The sequence below is a fragment of the Panthera pardus genome, unplaced genomic scaffold (genome assembly GCF_024362965.1).
Source record: "Panthera pardus isolate Hobbes unplaced genomic scaffold, ASM2436296v1 HiC_scaffold_21, whole genome shotgun sequence".
In the NCBI taxonomy this organism is placed as follows: domain Eukaryota; kingdom Metazoa; phylum Chordata; class Mammalia; order Carnivora; family Felidae; genus Panthera; species Panthera pardus.
In genome coordinates, this window is record NW_026526777.1 from 33319752 (window position 1) to 33339544 (window position 19793).

Below are 19793 nucleotides of genomic sequence, written 5' to 3' on the forward strand. Positions count from 1 at the left end.
TTTAGAATCATTTGCTTTCCACATATCTGCAAGCATCATTTCAAACCTTTCTTTCTCTCCTCAAAACTTCTTTCATTCTCTTCTTATTCACTCTTCTCAGAGAAAATAAAAGCCATCTGTTGGAAACAACTTCAACTTCCTGCCAACCAATCTTCAACCCAACCTGCTTTTGTACCCACTGTCCCTACTTCCTTCCTGTTATTATTCAATGAAGGTGTTCCTCTTAATCTCTTCATCCACTCCTCTACCTGCACCCTACCCCCTCCTGCCTTCTGAGGAAACTGTCTTCATCAGTTATATCTCATTCATCTATCTTCAACTTTTTCTCCTGTGTTGGCCCGGTGTCCTGTGATCCACTTTTTCACCTCCCATTTAATGCGTGATCCCATCTATCTCCCATCCCCTGCCACTCTTCTGCACTGTTCTTGATAAAGTGACCAGTGCCCCCACTTGCTCTATCCCATAGAAGCTCTTTTGTCTTGATCCTAATTGACCTCCCGCTAGCATTTGATTCAGTTGACCATTCTCTCCCCCTTAAAATGCTTTCTTTCTTTGCGCTCAGGAGTGCCACTTTCTCCTGGGATTTCTTTTTATCACCCAGTCCATTCTTTGTAAGTTTCTTTGTCAGCTTTTCTTGCTCTGACTTATAAATATCTGGGTTCTCCAGGTCTTGGTTCTGGGCTCTTTTCTCACACTCTTTCCCTTGGTGATTTTCTCCACTCCTACAATTTCACTTACCATCTCTATTGCAATGACACTCATAGATTTATCTTCAGACTACATCTCTATGTCCAGCTGACCACTGTGGAAGAATTCGAAGTCTCAGAGGCACCTCCAACTCAATGGGGCCAAGGTAGAATGTACTCTTTTCCTCCCAACTTTCTTCTCCCCTACCCATTGTCCAGACCAGATCTCAGAGGTTCTTGGCCATCACTTGCCATCACCACTCTCACCTAAGTAGTTGCCAAATACTTGAACCCTTGTACTTCACTAAATTCCTATTTATGACCCCCATAGTCCATACTAGAATTTCCTCTTGTCTGAATTGGAAGCCAACAGACCCTATAGGGTCTCATTCAGAAGATATATATTCTCCTCTCTACTTAATAGGCTTTAATGGCTTCTCTTTGCTTAAAGTCTGTCCTTTTCTTCCAGTTCATGTTAAATCTCTCTCCCTCATGTATAATATGCCTCACTTGTTGTGTGTCATCTTTTAGTTCCTTAAACAGTTTAGGTCCCTTCCTACTTCAGAGACTCAGGATATGAGAGGAGATGGAGAAGCCAGAGGGTTCTGAAGAGGGCCCAGGGCCCAGCTATATTGAGTATCAGTACAAATCTACCCTTGCTTCAGAGACATTCCTTCCCTCATTCTTTGCTGTTCAAAGAGGTCTTTAAATATGTGGCTCTTTCGAAGGTTCTCAGCACCTCCCCCTTTATTTGACCAGCCCCACTCATCCTTCATGTCCAGCTGGATGTCACCTTCTCATGGAAGCCCTCCCTCCCCCGAGTCTGGGTTAGTTGCTTTAGTGACACCTCCCACTTCTCATCTACTAGTTTTCACAATTATGCTAACATTGTGTAGTTAACTTGTGATGTCTTTTTCCGACCATATGGATTTAGCTGCTAAATCCATGAAGGTAGGCAGGACGTCTGTTTTGATCACTATTTTCTCCCCAACACCCAACATAGTACCTAGAGTATGATAGGTTCTGAGTAAATAAATGTGCATCTCATAAAAACTCTGACTCGGGACAAAGGCCAGGGAGAAGCCAGTCTGCCCCTGTTTTGATTTGATCTCATCCTTGTTAGATACGAATATAGAGAATATTCTGCGAGAAGACCTGATTAGTTACTTACGCTGCATACTAGCCACGGTTACTAATTCAGTTCTGGTAGAGGTATGATAGGGTTCAGCTGGGGGCATGACATCCGCTTCTTCTAAATACTCCAGAAAGACTTTTTCACATAGGCGTGAGATTCTGGGTTGCATATTTGATGGACTATGGGCTCTGTTATACAATGACTTCTTGACTTTGGGGGAAAAATGTATTTTTTTCTTTGAATAATGGTAAGGGAAGATGCAGTGTGGCAGACTGTCTCATTTTTTAGGGTGCTAACAGATTAGTAACCGTGATGGATAACGAATGCATATGAACAAAGGCCAGGGCTGTGATCAATAAAAACTTTCGACGTAATTAACCTAATATTTATTTAATGGTATGTGTAACTATTATGGCTTTGGATGGCAGTTAGGCACCTCTAGTAAGCCTCTGCTCACTGAACCAATGTAACTCTAGTAGCTATAACTGATGTATATATTCACTTCATCAAGCCAAGTAGTTCTTCAGGCACTCAAGAAAATGTCATTTCCTTTCTGTCCTTCCCAAGTGCCAGGATGGTCCGTTTTCTCTTCCTATCCAGAAGTGGTGGGTAGGGAGGCAGAAAATATTTTAAGGAAAGTCCAGGTTCGGTGATGGGCACACAGGGTGTGTCTGGCTGTTTCTCATGGTGATGGCAGTGATCTCACCATCTGGTCTCAGGTGAGCATTTTTCCAAATGCCTAAGGGAAAAGCTGGTTTTGCTAAGTATTTGCTCTGTGCTTTACATGTATTCATACCTCTATTTCTTATGACAACAACACCTGGAAGGAAGGATTATTCTCTCCGTGTCACAGAGGAGAATACCGAAGAAGGCGATGTGTCAAGGTCACTCAGCTTGGAGGTTTGGCAGATTCCAGAGGCTGAGCAAATCACGCCTGTGCTGTGGAGTAAGAAACAAGCTGTGTTATTTTTCCTTAGGTCTTTATCTCCTCCATCCTCTCCAGAGAGAATGTCAAGGAGGCTTCTGGAAACTCAGAGCTCTGTGGCTGCTCAACCCTGCTGGAAGATGGGAGCTGTTGATAGTACACAGATGACTGGTAATCTGTCTGGAAAATTACAGTGCAGACTCTCTGGACAGGAACGTGTCCCAGAAAAGGGCTCAAGTGGGAATATCCCTGGCTGATTGGAGGAATCAGATACTGGAATTAGGAACTATGGGCTCAGAGGGCACTCGGAGTTCATCTAATTTAGTGGTTTTGAAGCTTTTAACCACAAAGGACTGCCGTTATTAATTTCCTCCAGAGACTCTCTATTTTAAAATAGTTTGGCTGGTTAAAAAAAATTTACAAAAATAATTCTATTTTCTGTTTTTATTAATCAAAGATATAATAGACGACTAGAAAAATAGAGCTTCTGGCCAGCATGAGGTGACCTGCCTTTCCATACCGAGGGGCTCTTGCTTCAGCCGAGCACATACAAGTGTTTTTTAATGAAACTGTGCAGACTTACAGGAGGTGGGGATAGCAAACGTACAATTTCATTAGACTTTTTCAAATTTGGGAAGTTGTTCCAACAGTCTCTCCACCATGAATACTTTCAGGAACGTGCGTGACTCTAGTGGTCCCAGCTGAAAATCATTGATTCAGACTTACTTCCTTGTTTCATCATTGAGGAAACGGAAGCCCAGAGAGGGGAAGTAAAATTTCCGAAGTCACCAAGTTGAGTTGATGAGTAAAAGGATGGTTAAATAATAGAATACCTGTGTCCCCTGGGACCCACTACCCACTCCAAGGTAGAGTCGACTGGTTCATTCTGTAGCCAGTTCTGCAGCTTGTGAAAGTTTAAAGATCTTCGTTTCATTTTTAATTCTGAGTGTTTGCTCTTAGGATACAGCTCTCATTCTCTTGGAGTGTTATGCCTGCTTCTCCCTCAGGCTTAAAGCTGGTCCCCGTGTCCCACAATTAGATCCACTCTTATAAGCGTTTTGAGGGTCAACAAGCCATAGAGTGAGTAGCTTCTGCCATTGAGCCAATTCTCTTTCCTCTTTCTTCACATCTCTGATATCAACCCCTTCCTTCCAGAACCTTTCGATCTGTCGGATTTCTTTCAGTGGCTGGGTAGGGTAACCACATTGTCATCACAAATTTTGGGAGCTTCTCTCCCTGGTGCCACCCTCCTCACCTTAGCAGCTTGGGCTATAGACTGAGATTCTCATTCTTCATTTCTATCCAAACTCTTGTGGGAGGTGAAGAGGGCCATGGGAGAAGAGGTGGTTGCTCTTTTTAGAGAATAAAGGCTTGTTGCCAAAAAAAAAAAAAAAAAAAAAAATCCCCATCATCTAAACCGCATCTCCTCATCTCTAGATTTCCAATCTATTAGACATATGTACCTTCATACCTGACATTCTATTGGACCCTTATATCAAGTCTGGTCCATTAGCCAGCTCAGGCTACCATAACACAATACCATAAACTGCACAACTTAAACAAACGAACAAAATTATTTCTCACGGTTCTGGAGGCTGGAAGTCCGAGATCAAGGTGCCAACACGGTAGGTTTCATTCTGAGACCTCTTCTCCTGGCTTGTAGCCACTGCCATCTTTCTATGTGTGCGCCATAGGATATTTTTATTGGGCACATGTGAAGAAAGAGAGATGGAGAGAGATAGAGGGAGATGGAGAGAGCAAGGTCTTTGGTGTCTCTTTTTATAAGGACACTTGTAGGAGGATGGCTCCACCTTCCTTCAACAAAATTATCTCCCATAAGCTTCATCTCCAAATATCATCACACTGGGGGTTGGGGCTTCAATATATGAATTTTGGGGGGAACACAAACATTCGGTAGATAACACTTGGGAAGAAAGTTTCTGCTAGTTTTCCAGGTGAGAAACTGAGGCTCAAAGAGGAGGAGGGCTATGTCCATGATGATGCCCTCTCCATGGTGAGGTGCTTACCCGACCCTTCCCCTTACCCCCACTCCCAACCCAGGAGCCCGATGTGCCATTCGAGCACAGAGCTATGTTTTCTAAATTCTTAGAAAGATGTGGTAGTTTAAAAAGACGTCCACAAATTCTTTGAGACGCCTCCCTTCAAAATGTGGAATCTAATTTATCTCCCCTTCAATATGGGCTATACTTGCCAACTCACTTCTAAGGAACAGAATGTGCCAGAAGTGTGGTGTGAGATTTCTGAGATTAGGTCGAAAAGACACCATGACTTCCTCCTTGCTCTCTCTCAGATCACTGGCTCTGGGGAAGACAGCTGTTGTGTTGTGTTATGTTGTGGAAACACCAAAGAAGCCCCACAGAAAGGACCACGTAGCAAGGAACCAAGGCCACCTGCCAGTCGCCAGTGAGGAACTAAGTCCTCGTGCCATGTAAGTGCGTCATCTTGGATGTGTTTTGTCCAACCCCAGCCAAGCTTCAGATGACTGCAGCCTTGGATGTTATTTTGACTGCAACCGCATTAGAGACCGTGAACCAAAACCCCTAGTTGTCATTCTCAGATTCCCGACCTACAGGAAAAGACAAAAAATGTGCGCTGCTCTAAGCTGCTAAATTTTGGAGGCATCGATAGATAATTAACACGAAGGGAAAAGCATTTGACGCTATTCTCAGTTCTCCGTTCTCCATATAATCCACGCGGCCAAGGCACACCAACATTTCTGAACATCTGTTTCCTCTTACAGAAGATAGCAATAATAATACCCCATAGCATGCCTGATACATACATACCTAGCAACAACTAGCTCAAAAAAAAAAAAAGCGCTCAATTAATTGTGGCTGTTGTCAACATCTTATCAGCCATGTGGCTTCTTTAGGTGAGTTTCTGTCTCTTGGTTTCAGATGCCCACTTCCCTCACATGAGGTGTGAACCTCAACCTTAAGTTAGTATGCATTGCCTAGCAGAGGGCCCTAACAGCCTAAACTTCAGTTTCTCCATTTTAGTACCGAGAGCCCTGCTGTAGAGAGCCTCACTCCTCTCTCCTGGGCTTCAGCTGGCCTCCATTCTTAACCTTTCATCTCAGAATTTCAGCTTTGATGCTTCCCACTTCCTTCCTATGGTTACTTTAACTAAAGTGAGTCAGGTCTTACTGAAAAACTGACCACAGCCAGTTGGCCCCTATCCTCCCCCGGACCAGGGCTGCCTGGGCAGAGTATGAGGGTGATCAGTGTTTACTCAGACCATTGTTTCCCTCCCTCTCCTCCAAGTCACGGGGCCTTGAGTAGGGCTTCCCCAGCCACCACACCCCTCCCAATAGACCGCAGTCAAAAGCCAACCTCACATTTGTCTGGTAGCTTAAGGAGGGAAGAGAAGGGACTGCAGCCGCTTGAATCCTTGGGCATTCTATCAAGTGGGCTAATCTGCTTATATTCTACTCGGTTGGGTGGGCCTCTGATCTCAGCTCAAGGAGGATTTGGTAGGGGTTTTTAGTTGTGAATACCAATAACAATCAAACATGTGTATAGGGACCATCTCGTAGCCCTAGGAGCCATGTTAGCTCTTTATCTTAATTTTCTCAACAGCCCTGGTCAATTAGTATTCACCCAGACCTTTGGGGCTTGAAGAAGCCAAAACAAAACAGAACAAAAACCCAAACCAAAACAAAACAAGACCCCAGAAAACAAAGACAAAACAGAAAAAAGTCCTCTGCCAGTCTTTCTAATTTTGGTATCTACACAACTTTATCCTTAGCCTTGAAAATCAACACGATCTTTAAGAATTTAAGGATAATTTCTTAAAGGACTGAGTTTGTAGGAAAACTGTGGTGGTCTTTGCTATTGCCTTTTGAAGTGAAACTTCTTTTCCCCCTCTGATCAGATTTGGAACTTGCCTCCTCTCTGGGAGAGTGTAGTTGGTTTTCTTTACCTGAAATGCAGAATTCATTTCCCTACGCTCTTCTATCTTGGAAACATTGAGGGAATAATTTTAGTCAAACAGAAGTCAAATGATGCCACAACATACTTTTAATAAGACTCATTTATTTATTAAGAATTAAAATCTGCTATGAAGACAGACAAACAATGTAACATTCCCAGAGGAATTGAATTGCTTCTAGTTAAAACTGAGTTCTATTAGAACCAACTTTAGGTTGTTATAAATAACAAGCAGGACACAGCTTTCAAGAATGAAGAGGTTGGGGAATGAGGTCAAGGGAATCCCTCTGAGCCACTGGAATATTAATTATCAAAGGGGCTCCCTAGTTTCTCCTCCTAAGAGGGTAAGAGTCTTTACAATACTCTAGGAGCCCCAGGCCCAGAGAAATTATAGGGAGGTCAGGAACAATAGCTCAACAGCTATGAAGTATGGTCAGGCTTGGAATGGAAGCATCAGTAGGCTCCCCAAGAAACATTTTTTTCCTTATATAAGTTACAATTTCTCTTAAAATACTCAAATATCATAGGGTATCACCCTACAAAAACAGCTTACACACAGGTGAAAAAAAATAAATATTGAAAAAAATTATAATATTGGGCTTCTTTCTAAATAGTTCACAGAGAAGCTCAGTAAATAAATACAAATGGGAGTTGAGGTATCGGAAGTAATAAATATTCTAAGAGAGAGGTATGACCGGGTTCTCCAAGGAGCTGTTTGGTTCTCCCATATCCCTGAGTAGGATTTTGTAGATCTCCAATTTATGTCCTAGAGTCCAGAAGAGTTGCATCCTGGATGTTTCGTTCCCCACCATGTTTCAGATTTTCATCTTCATTGTCATGTAAGCTTCTATGTAGTTGATGAAGATGTCAAACTCACCCATGGCTTTGTAGACACCTTTCTCTTGGAGCTGTGTAGGGAGATAGAAAATGTTTAGTGAAAGCCCCATCTGAGTGAGCAAACGAGTCCCTGGTTTGGATGGGCATGACTCAGGGACCCAGGAGTTACCCTTGCTCCCGTGCGTTGGGAGGTGAAGGATGGAGCCTAGAAGCCCAAGGCTATTCCCGGTGCCTTGGGAAAGGCTACGTGTTTACCTAAAGCATGACTAGCAAGTAACAAGAGGAACATTCACTTCATAAGGCACAGTCTACAAAATGATGCCTTTTCAACAATTTTAAAGGTCATGTGCTCACATGACGCTTATTGAGAATTTGGAGAAAAGACGTTAGGGGAACAACTTTGACAGCAAGAGAGTAAGAAGAGAGAAGGGAGCCCTTTTAGGTTGATGCTCTCCCACCATTGGACGGAGCAGGCCCTGCCCTGCTCCTCTGGCCTATTATCAGGGGGTCTATGTCCCCTGATGCCAGAACCCTGCCCAGTGTCTGTCCCCAGCCCACAAAGAGGACAAGACCACATGGCTTCTGGGCAGTGGGGTTGAAGAGTTCACCGACAGTTGGAAGCGTGAAACCCCATTCGATCTGAGAGCTGACATTCTCAGGCACTTTGGCAGGTGTGAACGGCACCTGGAAAGTGAGTATGGACCAACTCCGGGTCGATGAGAATGCTACTTCCTGCTCTGAGTTTTGGGGAGTCCAGGCCGAACCCCTGGGTGTGTTTGTGTGTGCGCATTCACGTGTTGGCTTCCTGCACGTGTGGCTTGCATCTAGATTCCCAACAAGCTACTTTCTGTTTCCTTTGTCACTCTCCCCAGCATCTAGCTCACTGCGCTCGCAGGCTGGCTGGCTGTCTCAACCCTCAACCCGCCTGCAAAGGCGGGGAGCAGTCATTTAGAAACCCCCAAAGACACTTCACAGAAAACAAATATAACCAAGGCGGCAGCTCCTCACTGGCTGGGGAGGTCACACCATCTGTGGGGTTCCCACACCCCCTTTGAGAGAAGGACGGGGCCTGCTCAGCACCTGACGACTTGGGGAGTGGGTGGAGGTCACGTTCCCCAAACCCTTTCTGCCGCCATCCACTTACCTTACTAAAGGTACTCTTCACCTGCTCCACCACCTTGCTCTTGTTTTCACAGGGCAGAAATCGATGCTGTGGAGGAAAAGAGAAAGCGTTCATGCCGTGGGCTCCCAGCTCCCGTGTCCACAGCACTTGGGGGACAAGCTGGGAGCACGAAGAAGGAGTTAGACTCATCTTGGATACCTAACCCCCACAGCGCCTGGGGAGAACTGAGCCCTCTGTCACCCTGGCCCACTAGACAGAGAGGAAACAGCCCAGGGAGATGAAAAGTGCTTCTCCAGGAGCCTCTCTGAGATGTTTGCCAAGCTTGCATGAAAACCCAGGGGATGGAGCCTGGAGCTTCCTCTTCGAACACCACAGTGCTGACAAGTGCTGAGCCAGCCATTCTGTCCTTTCCTGCTTCCCTGTCCTGTCCCTCTTCTTCAGTTCCAGCCACCAAGGACCGTTTCTAAGTCCTCCAAGGAAGAGAGATGCAGAGACTTAGTCATGCTGACCAAAACCTTCGCATGGTCCCGTCCTACAAATAGAGACCAACCGGTTCCCCAATTATCAGCGAGAGAACAGAGGAAACCAGAGGTGAGGGTATCACTTCAGTTGGAGAAATTTTTATCCTAGGGAATTGTTCATAGACACACTCGCCTGGTGGCGAGTAGTCCCCTGGGCCTTCTAAAATGCCAGGGAAACTCCTGTCAATTGGGCCCCGCTTAAGGGCTCTGCTTTCCAAAGGTGGAGAGTAAGAAGCAAGGGGAGTTTCTTCTCCGAGGGACTCTTGCTTCCTGGCCCATTTTGCTGGGCTCGGGGTCTAGATCCAAAGGGAAAAGGGAGCCCAGACTGAAGCTCTGGGCCCCTTTCGTAAAGAGAGAGGGGAATAGTTAATAACCCACAAATGACTCACAAATAACAGGAAAGCTGTTTGCAAACATGTAAATGCCTAGCAGCCTCCCCCACTCCCCGCTCAGAAAGAAATGAGCAAGAGACAGAACTCTAGTGCCTTCGGAGAGTCCTCCCGCCAGGCTGTCTCTGCTTCTCCGGGTGTGAGTGGGAAGAGGCCGCCGAGCCCCGAGGGGAAGAACTGATCCGCACTCACACAGCGCCGCAGTCTCAGCCGGAGGGTCTTCAGCTTTTCTCCCAGGGAGTTCACGTGCTGTTTGATGTCTGGGTCCTCGTTCTCAGCCTGGGGCATCACCTCCTCCAAGTAAAACTGGATCATCTCGGACAACGCTTGGCAACCCAGGTAACCCTAAGGGTGGGGGTGGGGGGGGCATGCGGTCGGTGACTGGGAGGAAGCACGGCTGCCCCGGCTCGAGGGGACAGCTCTGTCCCCAGGGACCTTTCTTAACCAGCCACCTCCCCCAGGGCCAGCCCTTTGGCTGTGTGCTGAGTTAAGATCTTTCCACTTCTCCTTTTCAAAGCAAAGGAAGCAGACCCAGCTCCCGGCCTCCCTTCTCTGAGTCACGCTGCAAGCTCGCCTCCCACACACCCCCCGGGCCCTCACCTTAAAGTCCTCCAGCAAGGACCTAGTCAACAATATGCTGTGCAGCTCGTCCTTGGTTTGCTGCAAGAAGAACAAAAGGAGAGTGAGCCCGAGGTTTGAGGAAATAACTGAAATAAATGTCTTTCTGATGCCCTCTTATTTATAGAGTTTCTGAGTTTTCATTAGTGCAGGAAAGGAGATTTTCAAAACAAGGACGTTCAACAGTGCTGGAACCCTTAGTTAAATCAGGTCCCTTAGTTACATCAGGATCAAGTTATTTTTAAAATTCGGCCAGGTTTCGCAGCCAAGGCAGAAGCTTGACTCGGTCCTGATCTCCTTTCTGCAGAGCTGGATCAGGTTCAAAGGGGCCACCCACACCCCCTTCGGTGCTCTTTGCTGTTCTTTTCTCCTCGCTGCGGACATCCAGCGGCAGCTTTGAAAGCCGTCTGGAGATGGGAAGCATCCCCTCATGCAGGTTTCCCCTCTGTACGGCTCTTGCCCAAGCCGTCAGGCTTTTCCTGGTTCTGGAAGCCCGCTCGGCTGAGGCCATTTATGTTTCCCTGCCACAAGGTTTGGGGGACATCTTCATCTTCAGTCAGACCCTTTGTGATTTCTCCCACGTCTCTAAGCATAGGAGTCCCAGTGCATTTGCCTGGGAGGCGGCTTTTCTCCCCCCCACCCCGCACATTTGTTGCATCACCTGGGCTTAGCTTAACTCACTCCATCTAGGGCCCGACCTGGGACTCCTTAAGAATTGAAGTCTGAGGGGAATGGATCCCGGGGATGGAGGTGAACGAGAAGGAGGGTTCTTGGAGCTCCAGCAGAATGCCTGGCTGAGGTGGTCCTGGCAAGGAAGGAAGGACAGGAGGGCATTCATACTCACAAAGAAAGTCTTCACCTTGCCGAAGGCAGCTCGGAGCTCTCGGAGCATGTGCGGCAGGCTGACTGAGAAGTGGGTGCAGTTGTCCTCAGACAGGGTGCTCTGGTGTCGGCTGGCTCCTACCCCGGCCAGGAAGACCAGGAAACACAGAAGTGCTGGGCTGGGCATGGCGAAGCTCTGCCTTCTGAGAGTTGGCCTTGTGGTTTGGTGTCACAAGAGAGAGCCCCTGGTGTGCAGACCTTCACCTACTGTGTCCCCCTTTTATATTGTGGGTTCAGCGAGGCCTCCCCATTCATAAAAAGCCACAGTCACAGGTTTCCTGGCAAACAGCCCCTCCCTTCCCTCGAGCTCTCCAACTTTGCATTCGCTGAACTTAAAGTTGTTAATTTTTTTTTTTTTTGCATCGTAAGCAACAGGGATTGTTGAATAATGAGCTTTTGCATTACAGCTATTTTTAGGACGAGCTACCTCTCTCTCTCTCTCTCTCTCTGTTTTAAAATAACTTTCCAACTTTTCTTAATAAAAAAAGAAGTTGATTTCCTGGGGCGAACAGCTGTTCTGTGCAGAGAGGCCCATGGTTGTGGGTTCCATTCGCGTGCTCCTAGGTCACAGTGACGTGAACACATTGGCCATTCCAGAATGCACTGGAATTGAGAAATAATTGGATCCCTTCCCCAGCCTGAGCCGAATACCCAAGGCTTATCCTTGCTGAATTGGAAAGAGCCTCAGTTTCCCCAGGTGAGAACTGGGGTGATCTAAATAGCCTCAAAATTCCCTCTGTTTCTTTTGTTTTATGTTCCAAGAAGGCCCCTCGCGGAGGCCAGTTTCCCACTGAACTAGCAAGGTCGTGGGATGTGCTCCACGCTCCTTCTCCAGCCCTGAGTTCATTTCAACTCTCAGATCCGTGTCTCTACCTCCTCGGTGGTCCTCGTGCTTGGAGGACGTTAGCAAGAGTAGTCCACCCTGACTGATAGCTTGGCACCTGCCCGTCACCGTGACCCTTATCAATCCCCATTTTGTAGTGAGCAAATGGAGGCACAGAGACGTTAAGTAACCTGCACAAGGTTACACGGAGGCTAAGTGAGAGAGTCAGACTTTGCACCCAGCCCTGCCTGACACCAAGTCCACGCTTCTTACTCTTCTCTACACTGTGGAATGAAAAGGTTGGATTCAAGAATCCTTAAGGTTTCTTTTAGTTGTGAGCTTCTGTGGTTGGAGACTTACGCTTGAAAGATCGATGGGGGTGAGGAGGGAGGGAAGGTAGAAACAACAAGGAAATTAAGTCAGGGTTCCATGAAGACTGGGACAGCAGGCCCTTTTCCTTTCTCTACTCTCCTTTCCCCTGCCTTCCAAAGAAGTCTTAGCCGCCTTATCTTTGACTTGCACATGTGGGGTTTTGAGGGTAAGCAGGTAGGGTGGCCAGACGTAGTGAGGAAGGTTGCTCTGCCTCTAATAAGGGAAGGACAGGGGTAGTGACATCACTTCTTCGGATATCTGGAAAGTCTTTTGATATGCCTTGATCTTGTCCTTCTACAGGGGCTTTTCCCACCTCCCCGGTGAAGATAGTAATGAGGAAGACCACTGACCTGGGTGGGCAGGAGGCCTGGGCTCTCCCTGGTTCTGTCTCTCTTTAAAACCAGGGAAAGTCACTTGGCTTCCCTATGTCTATATCCCTTCTGTCCCAAGGTAGAAGCAGTACTTGCCCTCCTGCCCGCCAGCAGCCTTTGGGCTACACATGAGGGGCTTGGGGGAGGAGTCACAAGTGGACTCAGATATAGGGTGTCTCCAGTGTTTCTGTTACGCCTTGGCCCTCCCGCATCTGCGCTCGCGACACCTCAGGTGGCACCCGGGACACCTCCTGAGTCTGCTCCAGTGGAGGAGGTCACTGTGGCAGAGCAAATAGGGCAGACATACTGGGGCCAGGCCAGTCTGGAGTGAGTCCAAGGGAAAGAAACGAGGGGGTCCATGCCCAACCTGTGGATGTACCTTGTGCAAGATCAGGAGGCTGCGGCCTCTCCTCCCAACACTTTGGGGCGTGTCAGTGCAAAAACCTAAGAATAGTGAAGGGAGTAAAGGGTGGAGCTCATGCAAGAATTTTGGCTCCTGCTGATTTATACTGGGCTTTGGAGTACTGAATTTTGCTGCCAGGAAGCAAAGAAGTCAGGAGCTGAGTTTTCACCCCCTCCTACCCTTCTCCTCCACTCTTCCCTTCCGGGTTTTCTGGACCGTGCCTGCTTTAGCCCATATTGCTGACTGCCTCTCTGAGTGGGTGTTCTGGGTGCAGATTCAGCATGGTGGAAGAGTCAGGTCAGAGGAGTCAAACCCCAGGCAAGGCTATGAGGCCCCTCTCATAGCCCCTCTCCCTGCACAGGGTCTGGTCCGGGGAAGAAGGCTCCTGGCCATACGGCTTTCTCTTTTCTGTGTTGTGTTGGGCATAGCAGAGTACATGATGAGCCTATACCAGGGCTGCAGGAAGTAACGTGCAGGAGGCCGGTCTGGGCTCTCAGAAGGATAGGAAAGCAACTCAGAGAGGCAGTCCAGCATCTTTTACAATTTCTTCTTGTAATTTGAGATACACACACACACGCACACACACACACATGCACAGGATGGCAGGGGGAAGGTAGGCAAAGCCATTTCTATCTTTCTTTTATTTTTATTTAATTTACTTATTTTGAGAGAGAGAGAGAGAGAGAGAGAGAGAGCACGAGCATGAGAGGGGCAGAGAGAGAGGGAGACCGAGAATCCCAAGCAGGCTTCACGCTGTCAGCACAGAGCCTGAAGTGGGTCTCGAACTCACGAACCGTGAGATCATGGCCTGAGCCGAAATCAAGAGTCCAACACTGACTCTTGATCCATTTCTTTAATCCATAATCCATGAGGTAGGGTTAGGTTTAGGCTCTGACTTCTTTATTTCTTTTGGAACGCATAGGCAATTACCTCAAGCCATTTGCTGAATAGTTGATCTTTCCCCTACTCATTTGAAATCATTGTCCTCTCTCATTTCAAAACTTCAGAATCTAAATGATTGAGGATAACCATAGCAAGTTTTTGGATGCAGTTCCTTAATTAACAAATGGAGATGCCAATATATTTTCTATCAACATAGAGGGTCGACGTCAAGCTGATAGGAGAAAACGGGGATGAATATTTTGGGAAAAGTTAAGAGCCCTTGCTTTTACGTGGACAAAACAATAAGAACAATAAAAATAGGCATCATTTGGGGCACCTGGGCGGCTCAGTTGGTTGAGCGTCAGACTTTGGCTCAGGTCGTGATCTCGCAGTTTGGGGGCTCAAGCCCCGTGCCGGGCTCTGTGCTGACAGCTCGGAGCCCGGAGCCTGCTTCGGATTCTGTGTCCTCCTCTCCCTCTGCTCCTCTCTCACTCATGCTCTGTTTGTCTCTTTCTCTCAAAATAAATAAATGAACGATTAAATAAATAAATAAACATAAAAAAGTAGGCATCATTCTATTTCTCAAGGCCATGAAGGTATCCATTCATTTGAGAAGTCGTTAGGATCCACTGGGACAAGTCTCAAACTCACAGTCACATCTGAGACATAAAGGTCAACAGTCTGCATGTTATAGGAGTTTGAGTTTGGGTTTTAGTACGAGAAGAGCCCATGTAGGGGAGGAAGGGAGAGAGTGGGCAACTATGGATGATGAAGTGTCAGTCTGGGCACAATTTGGTTCTGTGGAGTTCATGAGGACCCAAAGGCCACTGATCACCATGAGCTCCATGAGGGCGAATGGCCTGAGTCCAATCTTCCCTTAAGTCCAGATGCATGGCAGGGGTCTGATAAATGCTTATTAAATTGAATTTAAATGACTTTTCCCAGTGAGGACTCTCTGGGAGAATCAGAGGAATATTGTGGGAGAGGAAATACCTCCCCTTTTCCGCCCCTCCTCCAGAATATTCCCCAATTTCTGTATTCAGCTGAAAATGAAAGAAAATCTGATTATTCGTGGCTTAAAAAAGAAAAGGATATTATTTTTTTGGTTTCATTTAACATGAAGTCAGAGGCAGGCAGTCTGGGGCCGGTCCAGCACCCACATCATCTAGAACCTGCTTTTTCTCTCCTTCCTCCTCTCCTCTCTGTTGTTGCAAGATGTTGGGGAGAAGGGAGGTGGGTAAAGCCCAAAGGTCCAAAGGCATGTCAGCCCAGAAGATCCTAACAATCTTTCCAAAAAGCTCCCCTCGGTGAGTTTCACCACTTTAGCTGCAGAGGGGTCCAGGCAGGCAAACACTGCTAGTGTGTGTGTGTGTGTGTGTGTGTGTGTGTGTGTGTGTGTGTATGTGTTGGGTGCTATGTAAATAGATTTTTGAGGTCCCATCTAAGAGCACAAGAACTCATAAGGAATCATCTTCCAGCTACCCTAACACTCAGCAAAATGGAAGCCTTCCTGGTAATGTTGCTCTGCGTCTTGCCGAAATTTTATAACAGCCCTGTGGGCCTCCATTGGAGCCACAGATGGAAGGCTAAGAATGTAGGCTTGCTGGACTCAGGGTTCAACTAGCTTGCCTGGCAACCAGAGCCACTCGGGAGGGAGCAGGCAGGTTGGTGATACAGGCAGGGAAGGGGGGGATGGTGCCCACCCGGGACAGGGGAATGGCTATTCTGATGAAGAATCCCCTTGGGGCTTGGCTTCCACTCACCCATTAGTAGTTATTATTTTAAGGCTGATAATGGGAGTTTCATTTCTTCTTATTTGGGACATCTAGTATGCACAATGCTTTCCCCAGCTTGAGATTTCTAGTATTCCCTTGAATAACCTTCCTTAGCATCCCGGACAGAAGCTTCCTCAGCTGCTATGCCGCAACAGGCCTGGTCAACAGCACAAAGGCTGACAGCACAACCCCAAGTTGTGCTGGGCGGGGGTCGCGGGGGACAGGGCTCTGTGGCACTGTCCTCCTCTGGGCTTCTCTGACTTTGGCCTTGCGACTGGGGTGCTTCAGAATATGGACCAGGTGGATCAGAAGTTTCAAAGGAGCCTGAGTAGGGCTGGCCCCTGGGGCAAATCAAGCAAGGGTTATGCAAACTGTATCGGGTGCCCGTCCTAGGAGCCTGGCCCACAGACGCTGCAAACCACAGCGGAAGGGCTGATCTCTGGACAGCCAACGTGGAGTTCCCCTTTGTGCAACTGGGGCGCCAAATCAAGCAATTTGGATTTTCCTTAGGGGACAGACACTGTGATCTGTAACTTCTCACATGAGAAATTTGGTGCACAGGGGCCGGGACACCAGGTGTTGGAGACTTTGCCCCCCAGAGGACACAGCTGTTTCTGATCCGTTTGTATGACTACCTAGAATAACTGGTGTCGTTAATAGAGTACTAGGGTAGTTATCAGCAGTCCTAGTGTAGAACAACTCTGTAGTTGCACAGGGTCCCATGGTCTGGACACAGGTCCCAAACAGTCAGCTGTTACTGCTTTGAGATGCCTAGCGATTATTGAACAAGTGGCCCCATGTTTTCACTTTGCACTGGGCCCCCAATTTATACAGTTGATTCTGTATATGAGACTGAAGCCATCTTCCTTCTCTGGCCTCCCCTTCACCTAGTGTTCCCTAACGCAGCGAGTGACATGACCCTCTAACCCCACACACAAGCCAGAAACCTAAAAATAACTTGCTGGTTCCTCTCTCTCCCTCGCCAAGTTTTGACCAATCTATTATCAGGTGCTCTCAACTTTTCCTCACAAACATCTTCCTAATCTGCTCACTTTTCTCCATTTCCAGCAGCAGCAGCAACAACTGTCTGATTCGAACGGCCATCTTGTCTCTCCTGGGCTCTAAAATAAATGCCTAATTCAAATTCCAATATCCATTCTCCGATGGATTCTCTGTTCTCCACCTTGTAGGCAGAGTGATTATTTGCAAATAGCAATCTGATCATGATTCTCCTTCTGCTTACACCTTCCATGGCTTCCACTTTCTCTTTCTTAGTAAAACAAGGACCTGTATTCTTCACGCTGTCTAGGACTCCTTTATCATCTGACCCTCCTTCTGCCTCGACTTTCAGCGCTCCCCACTGCCCCTGCCCTCCAGCCTCATTGGCTTTCCTCTTTTTGTTTTTTTGTTTTCAAATAGTCCATGCTTTCTCTCCTACTGCAGGGCCTTTGCACATGTAGTTTCCCCTTTATGGATTGTTCATTCCCTTCCCTTCATCCTTCAGTTATCAGTTCAGATGTTACTTCCTCAGATGAGTTTTAACTTATTTTCAGCTGGATCTTCTGGCTATACCTTCTTAGAACATCTTGCTCCTTTCCTTTATGGTACTTATGGCAGTTTATAATTATACATGTGGCTTTGTGGCCATTTCTTGGGCTCCATACTTGCCATTAGACTGTCCTCCACAGGGCAGGACTCGTGTCTGTTTTTGATCACCATTGTTTGCCTAGTACTTAGCAGAATGCTGGGCACATCCAAGGTTATTGCTAAATATTTGTTGAGTGACTGAGTATGTGCTTCCTAAACTTTTTGTAGTTATAACTGGCTACCTTTGTCTCCCATCTCACAGAAAGTAGAGGATGAATTCCCTTGGGGAAATAGCTACCCTCACAAACTACATGCTTATTCCCATTTAGCTTTTCCATTTTGAAAAATCAGTCTCATTACTACTCAACACTCATCCAGGCAGGATGTTGTTAACCAAATCCCCCATGATTCTTGGAGTGTTTAAAATGTCCTGTGTCACAGAGTATCAGAAGAAGGACCTTAGCCATTATATAACCCAATCCTCTCATTTTATGGATGGGCAAACTGAGGCCCCGAGAAGAAAGTGACTTTCCCAGGCACTTGAAATAGTCAATGGCAAAGGTGGAATCTGACCTCAATTCTCTTTGCATTATTCTTCTCAAATCAGCATCTAATTCCTTGACTCAGAGGAGCATTAAATCACTCTGAATTCTCATGGCCAGCACCAACACTAGAGGGCACTAAGATGCGAGCAGTGTGTGTAGTTGTAATGGCGAGAAGTTGAAAGTCATGGAAATAAGTTTCCCCTTACAAACCAACTATGAATCTATTATGTGCTCTCCAGGTATGGAGCTCTGTGCTTGGGACCTAGAGATGGGGTCGAGGGTTGCTGTGATAGTTTAGTCCTAGGGAAATACTTGAAGCCTTAGGATATTTGCAAACAGAAGAGGGTTTCTTACTGTATTTTATCTGAGACGTGACTGCAATAGTATTAGGAGGCATAGGTTGGCATGCCCTCCCACCAAGGAACCCCTCAAACACCATCTCTCTCCAGAAACCTTATTTAAGAGAGCATAGAATTGAGTATGCCCCTTCATCTTGCTTATTCTGGTCTTGATCTCCAAAACGTACCCCTGACTCTAAATCCTCTGTCACACTCCACATATTTTGATGTGTGCTTTAGATGCACAACTGTATTACTTGTGTGAAGAGCCAGATGCTTCCTCCATACTGGATTCATGACACTTCTGCTGTGACTGTGTCATTTACGTGAAGCCTCAGGTAATAAACTCTTTGGGGAAGGGTGTGGAATTGGGCTGTTGTGTCTGCTGTGGTCCCAGATTCCCTAAGTCAGCTGTCCCCAAGCTGTTGGGATTCAGGACCCTTTTATATTCCTAAAAACTACCGAAGATCCCAAAGAGCTTTTACTTATGTGGATTTTATCCATCAATATTTATTGTGTTGGTAACTAAAACTGGGATATTAAAAATACCTATTTATGAGTTTTCCAAGTCGTAATAAAAACTACACATGAACACAAATAACATATTTTTATGAGAAATAACTATATTTTCCAAGTCAGAGCACCTTTGGTGAGAAGAGGGACCCTGTCTGACATTTGTTCCAAATTTTTCGAAATATCCGGCTTAATAGAAGAGCTCGTATTCTTACATCCTCTTCTCCATTCAATCTGTTGCAATCCATTGCCTTAGCTTGAAGCGTATGAAGAAAATCCAGCGCCACAGAGATATACAGTTGGAAAGGGGAGGACCCCCTAGAGGTCCTTGGACTTCCCCCTCCTTTGAGAGCCACTTGCCTAAGTGTTCAGTAAAAATCTCTGGCTGACGTTGAGTGGGAGGAGGGTGATCAACGTTTGGTCTCAGAGAAAGGTGTGTGGGGGAGGGGAGGATATAGCAGCAGGACACCGGACCTTGGTGGAGAGGGAGAAGCCCACCGATTCGCTGCTGCCTTCCTTATTCAGAGTTTCCAAATGGCCAGCGTGGTCCTGCCGCGCCGCAGCTCCTGCGACCATCAACGTATGTCATGGAAGCTGAAGGCCTCACACGCGGGGTTTGTGGTTTCAAGTCAGAACCCATGGGAGTTTTGGGGCTGATTTGCAGTGCCTTACCTATTACTGTAAATCCCCTTCTCCAAGGGGCCCCAGGCCGAAGCCCAGGTTGTCGGGGCTGGGCGTGGTCAGGGGCCACAGGGCTATCAGAGGGACTCTACTGTGGCTTATTTGGGGTTCTACTTTCCATTTCCACTTTTAGTTCTTCTCTCTCTTTCTTGCTCTCTCTGCTTTCTCTTTGGTTAGCCTTGTGCTTTCTCAGTTTTCAGAACAAACTGAAAATACCATCAGATGTTTTCCAGTCTGATGGCCGGGATTTATCCAGCCAAAACAATGCGCTTTGCTTTCCACTTTCTTCTTACCCCATGCAAAGTCAAGGGGCGTACACAGTCGCCGAGCTCTTCCTGATCTGGTTAACTGACGAATCACTTCAACGAGGTGCGCACCCTTTCAGGAACTGGGTCAGACACTGTGGGTTCAAATTAAAGCTTGATTCCTGGTTGCCC

The 19793-nt window shown here is 46.9% G+C and overlaps 1 protein-coding gene and 1 long non-coding RNA gene across 4 annotated transcripts; one reads left to right on the forward strand and one right to left on the reverse strand.

The window, feature by feature from the left end:
• Positions 1-2535: 2535 nt before the first annotated feature.
• Positions 2536-10304, forward strand: LOC109255572 (uncharacterized). 3 transcript variants are annotated; one of them, XR_002075304.2, is made up of 4 exons: positions 2536-2767; positions 5058-5195; positions 8730-9905; positions 10084-10304. It is a non-coding gene; the product is annotated as an uncharacterized LOC109255572 (long non-coding RNA). The 3 variants fall into 3 exon arrangements; XR_002075302.2 differs by lacking the exon at positions 2536-2767 and adding an exon at positions 3783-3826; XR_002075306.2 differs by lacking the exons at positions 2536-2767; positions 5058-5195 and adding an exon at positions 8098-8224.
• IL10 (interleukin 10) lies at positions 6782-11364 on the reverse strand. The gene is made up of 5 exons (XM_019430377.2): positions 11029-11364; positions 10167-10226; positions 9759-9911; positions 8678-8743; positions 6782-7604 (listed from the first exon to the last, which is right to left on the reverse strand). The coding sequence occupies exons 1-5, from the start codon at positions 11191-11193 to the stop codon at positions 7512-7514; spliced, it is 537 nt and encodes a 178-aa protein (XP_019285922.1). The 5' UTR covers positions 11194-11364; the 3' UTR covers positions 6782-7511.
• Between the last annotated feature and the right edge of the window lie 8429 nt (positions 11365-19793).

What these genes read in the sequence shown, in the direction of transcription:
- IL10 (XM_019430377.2), bottom strand. Translation starts at nt 11,193, where the DNA reads ATGCCCAGCCCAGCACTTCTGTGTTTCCTGGTCTTCCTGGCCGGGGTA. An exon ending in GCAAGGTGAAGACTTTCTTT is followed by an intron (nt 10,227 to 11,028) that starts GTGAGTATGAAT and finishes TTCTTCTTGCAG; the next exon opens with CAAACCAAGGACGAGCTGCA. An exon ending in TGAAGAGTACCTTTAGTAAG is followed by an intron (nt 7,605 to 8,677) that starts GTAAGTGGATGG and finishes CTCCCTACACAG; the next exon opens with CTCCAAGAGAAAGGTGTCTA.